At 42.7% G+C, this 14,912-nt stretch overlaps 1 protein-coding gene across 1 annotated transcript; it reads left to right on the top strand.

Annotated features, from left to right (window-relative positions):
- The first annotated feature begins 1,307 nt into the window (after positions 1 to 1,307).
- On the top strand, positions 1,308 to 14,320 carry sacs (sacsin molecular chaperone). Its single transcript, XM_080773094.1, has one exon. It carries the CDS (start codon positions 1,395 to 1,397, stop codon positions 12,798 to 12,800), a length of 11,406 nt encoding a protein of 3,801 aa, XP_080629220.1. The 5' UTR covers positions 1,308 to 1,394; the 3' UTR covers positions 12,801 to 14,320.
- The last annotated feature ends 592 nt before the right edge of the window (positions 14,321 to 14,912 follow it).

Here is a 14,912-nt window from a genome sequence, read left to right as displayed (position 1 = left end):
ATCAAGGGAAATTAAATCCTCTTTGTATTGTATTTCTTGCCTGGGGGAATTAATGAACATAGTCATCTTGCACGCCTCCTTACCCCTTATCCCTGAACTTAGTAGCCATATTGTACTATTTCAAAGAAGTTTAGGGATATAAGGGGTAAGGCACTCAAGATAGGGCCCCACCTAATAGCCTGAAATAAGTAGCCATGTTGGATGTGTGAAATTTGACCGTATGTCGATTAGGTTATGTTAGATTAAATAGCAAGGAGGCTAAAACAGGTCAAATGAAAGTGAAAAGTAAATGTTGGTGTCATGGTTTCTAAAACATGTCACTTGAATTTAATTTCAGTGCAACAGTATCTTTGGGGTTCTGGTAGGTATTCTACAGTGTGATGATGAATGTTATTATTATTTCTTTTTAAAATATTAACCCAAACCAATGCAGCATTCTAAATGTCTTTCCAACACTCACGCAAATGTGCATGTAAAGAAATACAAAAAACAAAACAATGCCTCCGGCCACAGCTCTTGCCGGCGGAGGTATAAAAACCTTGAAAGCCTGTAACATTTTTCTTGAAGTGAGAGGAATTGTTTGTGTTTGTGCGGCCCCCATAATATCCTTCATAACGGCATTGGTCTAATTCTAATAGCTTGGTCTTCTCATGGTGTAGCTTGTCATTCTTTTAGGCTTAAAGTTGCAGCTTTGCTGTAAATTGTACGTTTATGGTGTGAAATTAACAGCATGTTAACAGCGTGTGTCAATTCTCAAATCATAAAATGTGAAATGTGATTGTTGTAATGCAAATATTTGGTTTTGAACAGTAACTGACCTCATGTAAAAATGATGATTGAGCGCTTCCAAATTCCTATTTTGAAGAATAAATAAATGTCTTTATCAAGACTTACAAATACTACATTATCCTCGCCTTCACCTGCACTTCCTCCTTGTGGATTTAATAGGTTGAAGGAATAGTTCATTCTTAACAAAACATTCACCTGGTCAGATTAGATAATAGAACAAGGAACAAGCTAATAATGAATAATATTTTGTATGCTCAGTGTATTGTACTTTTAGGTCCAAACAGGAACCAATGCAACTCCTTGCAATAAAACAGTTTTAAGGACACGTCACACCAATGCAACTCCTTGCAACAAAACATTAATGTGTAGTGTTATAATGTATAGAAATGGTAATATAAACACATTTATCAAGAAATGATGATACATGGATCTCTCTTTTCTCTGTCTTCTCAACAGGAAGACTGTGTACTCAGTTACAAGTGCTAACTCCAGAACGCTCCGCTCGACTCATCAAAGAGATCCTCACGACCGCATGGCCATCCAGAGACTTCACGGTCCACTGGAACTCCGAACAAAAAGAGCATCTGACATTCTCATGGTTAAAGATGGTTTGGAAACACCTTTATATTCATTTTGCTGACGATTTAAGCGCCTTTGAAGATATGCCTTTGATCCCGAGTGCACCGCTCGAGGACAGCACGGACAAAGTGGAGCTCATGCGCCTCAAAACTCCCTCGCCCATTGTTCTCGTTGAACACGAGGAAGAAGCACCCATTTCGGAGAACCTCCTTGACATCATGAAAAAGCTGGGAGCAGTGCCGATGAGAAAGCTGGACCCTTCTCTGCAGCACCCTCTTCTCAAGAATTACGTCCATCCATGCTCTCCTAGCGTGCTCTTGCAGATAATGGATAGATCAGCGACGCAGCGCATAGCCAGCACCGTCTCGTCTTTTTCCGTCAAAGAAAAGGTCGCACTCAGAGACTTTTTAGCGGGGCTGTCCGACATCACGGAAAAGGAGAGACGTCTCCTGCTAGAGCTCGCCATCTTTGAGAAACTGGGAGCCTGCTCCGAGAAAGGAGCCCCAACGTTTACCTCGTTGAGAGGAGCCAGAGCGTTGCATCACACCGCCAAATATCCGCCACATGTAAAGTTGTCCCTCAACGTTGTGGGCTGTAGCGACGAGGCGTCAATCCGTCTCGTCAAGATGCTAAATGTAGAACAGGTGAAGACAACTGAGTGTCTGAAGCTTGTCATTCAGGATATGGAGAAAGGGTTCTACACAAAGGACGAGGTCACCAAAATCATGCTCTGGGCCCTCAAACATCTGTCCTTCCTCAAGAATGAAAATGCATCCGTGATCGGTTGGCTTTCCACCCTGAAGTTCATTCACATCTCACCGGGAAAGCCTGTCGCAGCCACAGACCTCTTTGACCCTGAGCTGGAAATTTTACAGGACTTGTTTTATATGGAGGAGAAGACCAGGTTCCCCACAAGTACATTTACCTCAACCCCTGATATTCTCCATTCACTCAGACAACTGGGACTGAAAAATGAGGTGCAACTCACTGAAAAAGATGTCATCCAAGTGGCAAAGAAGATAGAGGAGTTGAAAAACAACAAAGAACCTGAGTGGGATTCTGTGGTGAAAAAGGCAAAAACGCTGCTGCAAATACTTAACCGACAAACTAAGTTGGTGAAGTCTACAGACACTCAGACATCGTTGTTAAAACTGAAATGGGTGCCAGTTTGCAAAGAGAGACCTCTAAACTACCCTAAATCCCTTGCTTGGTTGGGAGACACAGTCAACATCTGCTCATTATCTGACATGTGTGATATATCTCACGCCGTGCTCGTGGGGTCCTCCGTATCGCTTGTTGAGCGCACATCTGCAGGGATGAAGAAGGCCCTGAAGTTATCGATGGAGCCGCAAGTGGATCAAGTATTACAACACCTAAAAGCAGTGAATGACTGGCATAAATCTCAAGCGTTCAGCACCGAGGATTGGTACCAGTTTCAACAGATCCTTTTTGAGATCTATGGTTTCATGCAAGCTCACCTAGAGGATGCACGAGAAGCAATGAAGTCATTGCCTTTTGACTGGGTGTGGACAGGGAAGACATTCTCATCACCTGCCCACACTGTGCTAAAGTCCATCCCTGATTTAGATCTGAACCCCTACCTGTACTCCCTGCCAAAGACCATTCGGAAATTTCACAAACTTTTTAAGTTTTGCGGCTCCGTGGAAGAAGTTGTGCCAAGCCATGTTTTTGGGGTTATTAAGACTATCCAGCAGAGATGTGAGGGAGAGATGACAAAAGAGGAAAGCAAACATGATCTCCTCCTTTTGATAAACATCCTGAGATGGCTATACAGCAGTCAGATATCGGTGGAAGTCGACATGCACGTGCCAATCCTCTGTTACAAAGACCCAAGTAAATTGGGTATGAGGCCCATTCATGAATGTACCTACTGTGACATTAAAGTGGATGATCTGAACGACTTACTTGAAGATGCATCAGAACCGATTATATTAATCCATGATGACATCCCAATGAAAACTGCAGAGTGGCTGAAAGTGCCATGCCTCAGCACGAGACTGATAAACCCAGAGAACCTGGGCTTTGAGCAGTCAGGCCAACGAGAACCTCTGACGGTGAGAATAAAGAACATTCTAGAGGAGTATCCATCTGTATCAGATATATTCAAAGAACTTCTCCAGAATGCTGATGACGCCAATGCAACAGAGTGCAGCTTCATGATCGACATGCGCAAGAACACCGACATTCGAGAGAACCTCCTCGATCCCGGCATGATTGCCTGCCACGGCCCCACCATGTGGTCCTTTAACAACTCTGTGTTTTCCGACACTGATTTCCTGAACATCACAAGGTTGGGAGGATCAATGAAGAGATGTGAGGCAGACAAAGTGGGCAAGTTTGGCTTGGGCTTCAACTCTGTATATCATGTCACGGACATCCCTATCATAATGAGCAGAGAGTTCATGATCATGTTTGATCCAAACATCAATCACATCAGTAAGCACATCAGAGACAGGTCCAACCCAGGGATCAAAATCAATTGGAGTAAACAGCAGAAACGACTTAGGAAATTCCCCAACCAGTTCAAACCATTCATTAACGTCTTCAACTGCCAACTTCCTCTAGCTCAGGAATCCCCTTACAAATACGACGGTACACTGTTCAGGCTACCATTCAGAACAGAGCAGGAGGCTTCAGCCAGTGAAATCAGTAGCATGTACTACAACACTACAGACATCTACTCTCTTGTCGATGAGTTCAGCATATGTGGGCACCGGCTCATTTTGTTCACTCAGCACGTTGGAACCATGGTGTTGAAATACCTGAAATCTGAGGAGCTAAACCCTGCTGCAGCCCAAGATGTTGTCACCATAAACAAAAGTGTGTGGTCAACCAAAGCTTCATACGGACCACTGAGCATCCTGAAATCTGCTGCCAAAGTCATGAAAAGGGTAGCGAGCACCAACAGGGTCCCAGCTGATGTTCCCAAGTCTGGCTGCATCATACGCATTATGGTGGAGGAGTTTCACAATGTGTTCAAACGCATTGTTGATCTCCAGTCTCCTCTCTTCAGAGGCTCAGAGGAAGATCCCAATCAGTACTTTGAGATGGCTGCTAAAGGTGGTCAAAATAGAAGACTCACAGATGAAATGCCCCAAAAAGCAGTCGAGGTCACTAACTGGCTAATTTGTTCTTCTATGGACGTTACTGAAGCTCTAAAATTTGCACTGGGCGAGAGTGGAAAAAGATTAGGACTGGTGCCTTGTGGAGGTGTGGGCGTTCTCCTCACCGAAGAGGAGAATCGTAAATGGACTGTGAAGACAAATGCCAACCCAATTGGAGAGGTGTTTTGCTATTTACCACTCAGGATCAAAACAGGCTTGCCAATCCACATCAATGGCTGCTTTGCTGTAACTTCAAACCGCAAAGAAATCTGGAAGACCGATACCAAAGGACACTGGAATTCAGTGTTCATGAGACATGTAATTGTCCAGTCATACATGTCCGCACTCGGTATGCTACGATCAATGTCTGAGAGTGGAGAACTTCTTGACTACAGCTACTATGCTACATGGCCCGACCCAAGTATGGTACATGATGACTTCACACTGGTCAGCCAGGGCGTCTATCAGGAAATTGCCAAAGGCGGAGACAATGAGCATGCAAAGGTTTTCTCAGATGGGAAAATGTGGGTGTCAATCAAGTATGTCAGATTCCTTGATGACACTTTGCTTTGCAGACCAGCCATTGGCCCTGCCGCATTTAAGATTTTCTTAAAATACCTCACGAAGAGTGGCTCACAAGACCTCTGTGCCGTTGAGTTGCCTGATTGGGTGAAGGAAGGTTTTGACGATGCTGGATGTAAGGCGAGGTTAATGGAAAACACTCTTACGGAGAAACAGTTTTTCTCAGATGTATTTTTCCCTCATATCCAGGACATTGACAAAGAACTCCGAGATCCCTTGATGCATTATGTCCTGAATGACAAATTGGACGAATTTGAATCGATTCTAAGAGTGACTCCGTGCATCCCATGTTCTGGCCCTGAAGAGAACTTGGTTTTACCTTCCAGGCTGATCCATCCTGAGGGAAGAGTGGCTAAGCTTTACAACGGTGATGATGGAAGATTTCCTAAAGGGACCCCAAAGGACTACCTAAACCCTGTGTGTTTGGTGAAACTAGTGCAACTGGGAATGGTAAAGGATGACCTCTTATGGGAAGATCTTATTGAACGTGCAGAGTCTGTGATAGACCTAAATGAAAAGGATCACATAGCTGCTTGCGTTCGCAGCAGCATTCTGCTCAGTCTCATTGACGAGAAACTGAAAATTAGAGAGACAGTAGCAGCTGAGCTCTTAGAGAAGCTACAGGACATCAAGTTCCTTCCATTCCTTACAAAACCTGCAGGGTTTTCCCTGCCATGGCATGGGAATAACTTCTCTCCTACTACTATGTTCTCTGCCAAAGAGCTCTTCACAACTGAACATCAGGACACTGTGTGTCTGATCAAGCCAATCCTGAGTGAGAACTCACCATCTTTCAAAGGTTGTGGTCCTATCTCTTTGGCTGTGAAAGACTTTCTAGGATTGATTAGAAAGCCTATCATTGGACTAGTCATCGGACAACTCAAAGAACTGTCTAAATCATTTGACGGTGTCACTCTGTACCAGGAGAACATAACCAATGCCTGCTATAAGTATCTACATGAGGAGATGCTACAGCAAGATGGTGCAAAAGATCAAATCATGGAGGAATTGAAAAACTTCAACTCCATTCTGGTTGAGAACACATACGTCAATCCCTCCAAAGTTGCATTCCACCTGAACTTTGACGCTGCTCCATACCTTTACCAGCTGCCCAACAAGTACAGAAACAGTTGCCGTGAGTTGTTTGAAAATGTTGGTGTCCAAGCAAGTTTCACAATTGAGAATTTTGCAGCCATTCTTGAAATACTTAAGCAAGAATGTGGGCGAAGAGCAGTCACTGAGGAAAATTTTCAGCTGTCCCGAAGAATCATCAGTGAAGGAATATGGAGCTTGATCCGGGACAAAAAACAGGAAAACTGCCAAGGAAATTATGGAGAGATTCTCCTACCTGATTCCCATATGATATTGCTGCCATCAAAGTCATTGTGCTACAATGACTGTCCCTGGATTAAAGTCAGAGACACCACTGTGAAATACTGTCACGCTGATATTCCGAGAGAGGTTGCTATTAAGTTAGGAGCTGTTCCCAAACGGCACAAAGCCTTGGAGAGATATGCCTCCAACATCTGCTTCACTACACTTGGGAGTGAGTTCGGACAGAAAGAAAAGCTCACAAGCAGGATTAAAAGTATTCTTAATGCATATCCATCAGAGAAGGAAATGCTAAAAGAGCTGCTTCAAAATGCAGATGATGCCAAAGCCACTGAAATATACTTTGTTTTTGATCCAAGAACGCATGAGACAGACAGAATATTTGATGACAAATGGATTCCAATGCAAGGCCCTTCACTCTGCGTATACAACAACCAGCCTTTCACAGATGATGATGTCCGAGGAATACAGAATCTAGGAAAAGGAACAAAAGAAGCCAATCCTGGCAAAACTGGGCAATATGGCATAGGATTCAACTCTGTCTATCACATCACTGACTGCCCCTCCTTTATCTCAAACAATGACATCCTCTGCATCTTTGATCCGCATGCACAGTACGCACCTGGAGCAACATCTGTGAGTCCCGGAAGGATGTTCAGGGATTTGGACTCTGACTTCAGATCTCAATTTTCAGATGTTCTAAATCTTTATTTGGGGGCTCATTTCAAGCTAGAACGTGCTACAATGTTCAGATTCCCCATACGCTCTAAAGAAATGGCAAGATCATCTGAGATCAGTTCTGTTCCGGCATCAGACAGAATGGTACAAAACCTTCTGGATAAATTGAAATCTGACGGTGCAGAGCTTCTGATGTTTCTCAACCACATGGAGAAAATATCAATCTGTCAAATTGAGAATGCAACAGGAGAGCTGAAGGTGCTATATTCAGTGACTGCTAAAATTACTGATGGTGATCGTCTAAAACGCAAGCAGTTCCACGCTTCTGTCATCGATAGCGTCCTCAAAAAGAAACAGCTCACTGCTATTCCAGTCCAGCAGATAACCTACACAATGGATATAGAAGACACAGGTGGTAATTTAACAACTTGGATGATCTGCAACCGATCTGGCTTCCCCAATGTTGAAAGTGTTTCCAAAAGTGTGATTTCAGCCCACAAAAATGAAGACATAACTCTCTTTCCACGTGGAGGGGTAGCTGCATGTGTAAGCCACAACTACAAGAAACCTCACAGAGCGTTCTGCTTTCTACCCCTTTCACTGGAGACTGGCCTGCCGTTTCACGTCAATGGGCATTTTGCTCTAGATTCTGCAAGGAGAAACCTGTGGAGAGATGACAACGGAGTAGGGGTAAGAAGTGATTGGAACAACAACTTGATGACATCACTGATAGCTCCTGCCTATGTGGAACTGATGATTCAACTGAAACGTCGATACTTCCCAGGTCCTGATCCCACCATGACTGTGTTACAGGGAACCCCAATTCACGTGTTAAAAGACACTTTACGGAAATTCCTGTACTTTTTCCCAGTCAACAGGGTTGACATACAGCCGGATTGGTACTGCCTGGTTAAAGCTGTGTACAGCTGCATTCATGCTGACCTGAAGCGTCTACTTCCTGTCGTCAGGACACCGCAAATTGATAATTCAGACCTGCACTCTGTTATTTACATCTCGTGGGTGAACACGTCCACTGCAAACAGAGGCAGAGCCTTTTTTGACAATCTAATGCAGGATGAGCTCCAGCACCTGAAAAACACAGAGTACAACATCACTACAAGGAAATCTGTTGCAGAAAATGTTTACAGGCTGAAGAACTTGATCTTGGACATTGGCTTTAACTTGGTCCATGGCTGCGACGAGACAGCAAGTCTTTACTTCTGCTTGGAAGATGCAGGAATTCCAGTGACGTATGTGACATCTGAAGATGTCCGCAACTTTCTGTTCACTTATTCATCGCCAGACACATCTTGCCAAGTTGGGAAACTCCCCTGTCGACTGCAGCAATCAAACTACAAGCTTTTTCACAGCTTGAAGCTTCTAGTCGACTACTGCTTCAAGGACATAGAAGGGGATGACATCAAAATAGAGGGGTTGCCTCTGTTGATAACAATGGACAACATGCTTCAGGTATTTGACTCCAAAAGACCAAAGTTCCTGACAACACACCATGAGCTGATCCCACCAAGGAAGGAAATGTTCATGAATACATTGTACCTCAGATACAGCGACCTCCTGATGAAAGCCGGTGTTGCAAAAATCTTTGACATCAACAGCTTTGGTGACTTACTGAGTTCATTTCTTCCTCGAGAGTACAGAACACGCATCCCTGTAAAGTGGAGAGATGGCTATGCAAGTGAATCCTGGCTGAAAAGTGTGTGGAACTTCATCAGCGAGAACATTGCCATCAAAGAAGGCCAGGAAGAAGTCAAACCAAGTTTTGACACAGTGCTTGACATTCTGAAGGAATGGGCGTTACTGCCTGGCAACAAATTCATGGCAAGAGAAAAGCTTGTTGTACCCGAGCATGATGTACTGTTGCCCCTGAGTTTGATGAATATTGCCATCTTTCCACAGGGGCAAAATGATAAAGTCTATCACTGCCTTATGAAAGCAGGCTGCATTCAACTCGCAGTGAACAAAATCTGCGGCAAAGACAACCCAATCATGTCTTTTCTGGCACAGCACACAGCAAACATCGATAATCCATCCAGCATCTTGAAAGCACTGGAGTACATGATTCAGACGTCAGCATTCAAAGCAGCAAGCTTGACCGACAAAGACATGGAGGCTCTTCTGTTGTATTTTAATTGCAACCTGGTTAATCTCACACAAGAAGATGCACAGAGCCTCAAACTGATCCCATGCTTCAAAACAGTGAGTGGCAGGTACATAAGCATTGCAAACTACGGTTCGTGCTATGTTCTGGCAAATTGTATTCCTACCGCTGATATGGACAAGTGGGCCCACACAACATCCTTTGCATTTCTTGCTGACAATCCACAACTCAAAGAACTGTACAGTTTCCTTGGATGCACTGCAATTGATGATCTGGAAGTCTACCACAAACATCTCCTGCCAAAGTTTGAAAGTCTCTCATATGATGCAAAAATTGAACACATTGTCTATTTGAAGGAAAGACTTGTGTCAATGGAGGACTCGTGTGAGATAAAGGACCAGCTGTATGAAAAGTTGGAAGGATTGTCGTTCATCTATGACTACACAAACAGGCTCAAGTCAGCCAAGTTGTTCTATGATGAGACAGTGAAAGTGTTTGAAGTTATGCTGCCTGCAAAATCATTCATACCCAAAGATTTCTTCAAGAAAATAGAGCAAGTGTCAAAACCCAAAAATGGAACAGCATTCATAACCTCCTGGATCACATTCCTTCGAAACATTGGACTTAAGTATGTAGTCTCACAGCAGCAAGTCCTCCAGTTCGCAAAAGAGGTCAGCATCAAAGCCCAAACCGAGAGCTGGACCAAAGACAAGGCACAAACCATTGTTGATGTTCTCCTGAATCACATATTCAATGAGAGGACTGATCTGTTTGTTGGTGCTTTCCTCAAAGAGCTCTCAATGATACCATTCTTGTGTCCTGAGCGAGCTCCCACAGAACTCATCCGTCTTCATTCACAGTACCAAGAAATGAGTGGTACACTTCCACTGATTCGTTTTAGTGGCTCTCAGGTCAATCCAAAATTCAAGCAAACAGATATAATCCACTTACTTTGGACATCTTGTCCTATTCTACCAGAGAACGCTACACCATCAAGTTTAAACGATCAGGAGGGAAGTGCAATCACTGGGCAGGAGCAGCTTGACCAAGTACTGACCATGTTAAATGTCAACATGGAGCCACCCCTGGAGAAAGTCATAAATAACTGCAAGAACATCTGCAACATATCTACCCCAGACGATGATATGGTGAAAACAAGGAACAAAGTTTTAAGGTCCACCTATGAATTCCTCAATGCAGATAAAAGAGAGTTTCGCTTCCAGCTCCGTGGGGTGACCTTTGTCATGGTTGAAGATGGCTGGAAACTTCTGAAACCGGAAGAGGTTGTCATTAACTTGGACAATGAATCTGACTTCAAGCCCTACTTGTACAAATTGCCACTGGAGCTTGGTATATTTCATCAACTGTTTAAACTCCTGGGCACAGAAGATGTTGTATCAACAAAACAGTATGTTGAAGTGCTGTGTCGCATTCACCGAAATTCAGAGGGCAAGCAGCTTGATCCAAATGAAATGAGAACTGTGAAGAGGGCTGTCTCTGGGCTTTTCAAATGTCTCCAGAATGATCCAGTGGAAATCCGTAAAGATCTCGAAAGCCTCAGAGATGTAACTTTTTACCTGCCAAGCCATGATGGTAGATTAGCCAAATCTAACAGCCTGGTGTTTGATGATGCCCCACACTACAAGAGCAGGATTCAGGGCAATGTTGGTGTTCAAATGCTTGTGGACATGAGCCAATGCTATCTGGGCAAAGATCATGCTTTACACACAAGGCTGATCATGCTACTTCCACAGAAGCTAAGACCAAGACTCCTGAGTAACATCCTGGAAGAGCAACTAGATGAAGACTCTCCCAAAATGTGCCAGTTTGGAGCTCTGTGTTCACTTCAAGGTCGACTTCAGCTGCTGCTGTCTTCAGAGCAATTCATCACTGGACTGATCAGAATAATGAAACACGAGAATGATTCCTCATTTCTTGTGAATGAGGAAAAGGCCATTCGACTCTGCAAAGCACTTTGTGAGGGCCTGAAAGTCTCTTGTTTTGAGAAACTCCAGACAACGCTGAGAGTAAAAGGATGCAGTCCTATCCCGCACAGCCGCAGTGAAACACTGGCTTTTCTGAAGAGGTATGGGACAGCTGTGATTCATCTCTATATCCAACACTCAGACAGCAAAGATATAAACTTTCTCTTGGCGTTGGCTATGACATTGAAGTCGGCTACAGACAATTTGATATCTGACACTTCCTATCTCATTGCTATGTTAGGCTGCAATGACATTTACAGAATCACAGAGAAACTGGACAACCTGGGTGTAAAGTATGACTCGTCAGAACCCTCAAAACTTGAGCTTCCACTTCCTGGCACCCCTATACCCACAGAGATACACCACTTCCTGCTCATGGATCCCATGAATGTATTTTACCCAGGTGAATATGTGGGTTATCTTGTGGACTCTGAGGGTGGAGATATCTACGGGTCGTACCAGCCTACCTACACGTATTCCATCATTGTTCAAGAAGTTGACAAGAAAGAGGAAGACAACCCAAGCTTCCTTGGGAAATGCTTCCAGATTGATATTGGTTACAGTGAATATAAAATAGTCAGTTCTCTCGATTTGTACAAATTCTCCAGACAGGATGAAAGCAGTCATGTACGAGATAGCAGTTCTCCATCAACTCCAACCAGTCCAGATTGTCGTTCCACTGGACCACGAATGGTGCCTCCTCTTTTTTCTGCCGGCAAGGAAAATCAAAGACCCTCTACCCAAAAACAATCGCCTAAAAAGATAAAGCTTCACAAATTGCCTGAAATTCTGAAAGAAGTGACCTTAGTAGTTGAGCAAGCTTGGAAGCTTTCTGAGACGGAGAGAAAGAAGATAATTCGCCGGTTGTATCTCAAATGGCATCCCGACAAAAATGCTGAGAATCTGGACATTGCCACTGAGGTCTTTAAGCACTTACAGAACGAAATCAACAGGTTGGAGAAACAGACGCTGACAGATCAACAAAACACAGAAAGAGCCTCGAGGAGACCTTTCTCATCGTCTTCCACACGATTCCAGTCAGAGAAGTCCTCCTTTCAGAGGTTCTACACATCATGGAACCAGGAGGCAACAAGTCATAAATCGGACAAGCAGCAATTCCGGGAGCAATACACTAGTTATGCAGGTACTTCACATTCTAATCGTTTCTTCGTTCCCCCAACCTTTAAGTCTGTTGGAAACCCTGTTGAGGCCCGAAGATGGTTGAGGCAAGCAAGAGCCAACTTTTCCGCTGCTCGAAATGACCTTCATAAGAATGCCAATGAGTGGGTATGTTTCAAATGCTACCTGGCCACAAAGCTGGCACTGATAGCTGCTGACTATGCAGTCAGAGGAAAGTCGGATAAAGACGTGAAACCCACAGCTCTGGCACAGAAAGTAGAGGAGTACGCCTCCCAGTTAACAGGACTTAGCAATGACGTTCAAATCCTGGAGGGATATGGCGTGGACAGCCTAAGAACTCGTTATCCTGATCTTCTTCCGTTTCCACAAATCCCAAATGACAGATTCACATCTGAGGTGGCGATGAGAGTGATGGAATGTACCGCACGGATTATCATAAAACTTGAAACCTTTGTGCAGCAAAAAACATAAAACAGTCTTCATAGGCATAGCGCTGTTACACATCAGAAAATGAAATTAAATCAAGTTATTATGCATAGATCATCTGAGCAAGAGAGGGACGATAGTGGCTGTGTGCAATATAAATCATGTATATTATTGTTTTGGGGCAAGTTTCCAGCTGGCAGATTTGCTGTTTCTACCTTTGATGGTGGAAGGTGGCCTATGCACAGTGTTTAAATGTATGGCTCCCATATCTAGGCTGTCAAAATAATGTTGCTACTGTATAACTTGTGTGAACAGACACATGTTCTGTAGATGCTGTAAATACAAAAGCCTCAGCAATACATTTTGGCTACCAAAGTCCCCATATTGAATATATTTGCTCTGAGTTATATTAGAAACTATACGCTGCTTTTTTTACTTTATCTTTTATAAAAATATATTTTTCCTGCCACAGATAACCAGTTTACTGTACAGTATGTACTGGTGTCATTCTAGTCTGTTATATATCTGTTATATACCAGTTATTTCTCTGCAACTGTCAAATGTCACAAGTTATCATGCAATGTGTCCAATTTGCAAGATCTCAAAACAAGTCAAGGAAATTACAATCACATTTGTATTTGTACATTACTTATTTTGTATTTTGATGGTTGATTTCATATTGTTTCTGTAAAAGATGTAAATGTTATGTATCATAGCCAGTTGCTTGTTAATGACAGAGCAGAGAGCACTTTCTTGAAACTCCTCATGCAATTGCACTTGCACTTGTAGAGTGCTTGTGTCGCCCCCAGCAACTATAGGGAAAGTTCAAATGTGAACAGAATGTCCGTTGATGTTACACTAAGCTTAACTTAAGTTAACTATGACCTCTCTCAAGATATAATATGTTAGCTGATTGTTCAGATTTCTCTCCATATACAGGATGATGACATGGTGACTGATGGCTTTGTATGATCATTATCATTCGGTGCTTGTATGTTGATTGTTAGCACAAATTACATTCATGTTCTATGGCATTCTCTGGAGAGAAGGAAGCTGGCTGAAAGAATATGGGACAAAATGGTATAGATTAACCAGGCTAGGTATAGATAGCCTATTAACAAATGCTTTGAGATTTTTTTTATGGATATTTTCATTTGTATGTACCAAGACAATTAAGAGCCCGTTATTTTTCCAGTGATGGCATCATCATGCATAGTGTCAAATATTTTTGGTACATTGGATTTAATTTGGGTACATTTTAACTGGTTTACTTTTGCCAAAGCAAAACCATGTTCATGTCTATTTGGTTGTTTGACTTTTTCTGGTTTAAGGAACAGTACCTTGTTTGTTTTTTTGCCATAATGTACCGGTACAGTACTACAGTACAAGATATAACATACTGTAGCATAATGCAACTTCAAAAACACATTTCAAATGTGCTTATTTTCTTATATGTCTTGTTACACCTTGATGTTGAGGTCAGTCAAGGGGGATCTCATTGATGATGACACATTTTACTAACATTAGCATATAAACCTTGTATATCACATGTTGATGTACACTGTGTGCCATTGATAATAAATCTCCCTTAAATACATTTTGCTTGTTTTTCATAGTTTACTTTATGGTGGGTAATAAACACAAGGGTCTTCAACATGGGGTCTGGGACCCTAGGGGGTCCTCGGACTCGAGTCCTAGCATCTTTATTCTGTGGGAAACATTTGCCAAAGAATAGTCAATCTACAAGCTCACAAGGCATTGTGAGCTTGTAGATCGGCTGCTTTCAGCAAAGATATTTGGTGTAGGTGGAAAAAATAGGTACAGGGGCCAAAGGTCAAGTTTACCATTATCATTAACATGAACGTATTAATAGAAAAGATAATAATGATTAAACAAACAAACAAAAACTGGGTATCTTAGTATAGTCAGTCCAATCTGAATAGAAAAAAATCTTTTTTGTGATTTTCGTCCTCTCAAAACAAATTATATTTATTTTGTATTTTATTTTATTTTCAGAATTGATAAATTATGAAAACGCTAATAGAGAAATCACAAAAATGCCCAGGCCAAGGGATCTATGGTTCAAGTTGAAGCCAACAAGCCAACACAATGTTTTTGTTATTGTTTGTCTGATTCCCTAAAGTCAACATCGCTCTA

This window comes from Protomyctophum bolini, assembly GCF_963924005.1.
Source record: "Protomyctophum bolini genome assembly, chromosome: 9".
Taxonomy (NCBI): Eukaryota; Metazoa; Chordata; class Actinopteri; order Myctophiformes; family Myctophidae; genus Protomyctophum; species Protomyctophum bolini.
Note: the sequence above shows the minus strand (reverse complement) of the source record. Positions and strands in the feature narration are given on the sequence as shown.

Bases quoted from the DNA above. Each gene is read 5' to 3' on its own strand.
- sacs (XM_080773094.1), top strand. From the start codon at position 1,395: ATGGTTTGGAAACACCTTTATATTCATTTTGCTGACGATTTAAGCGCC.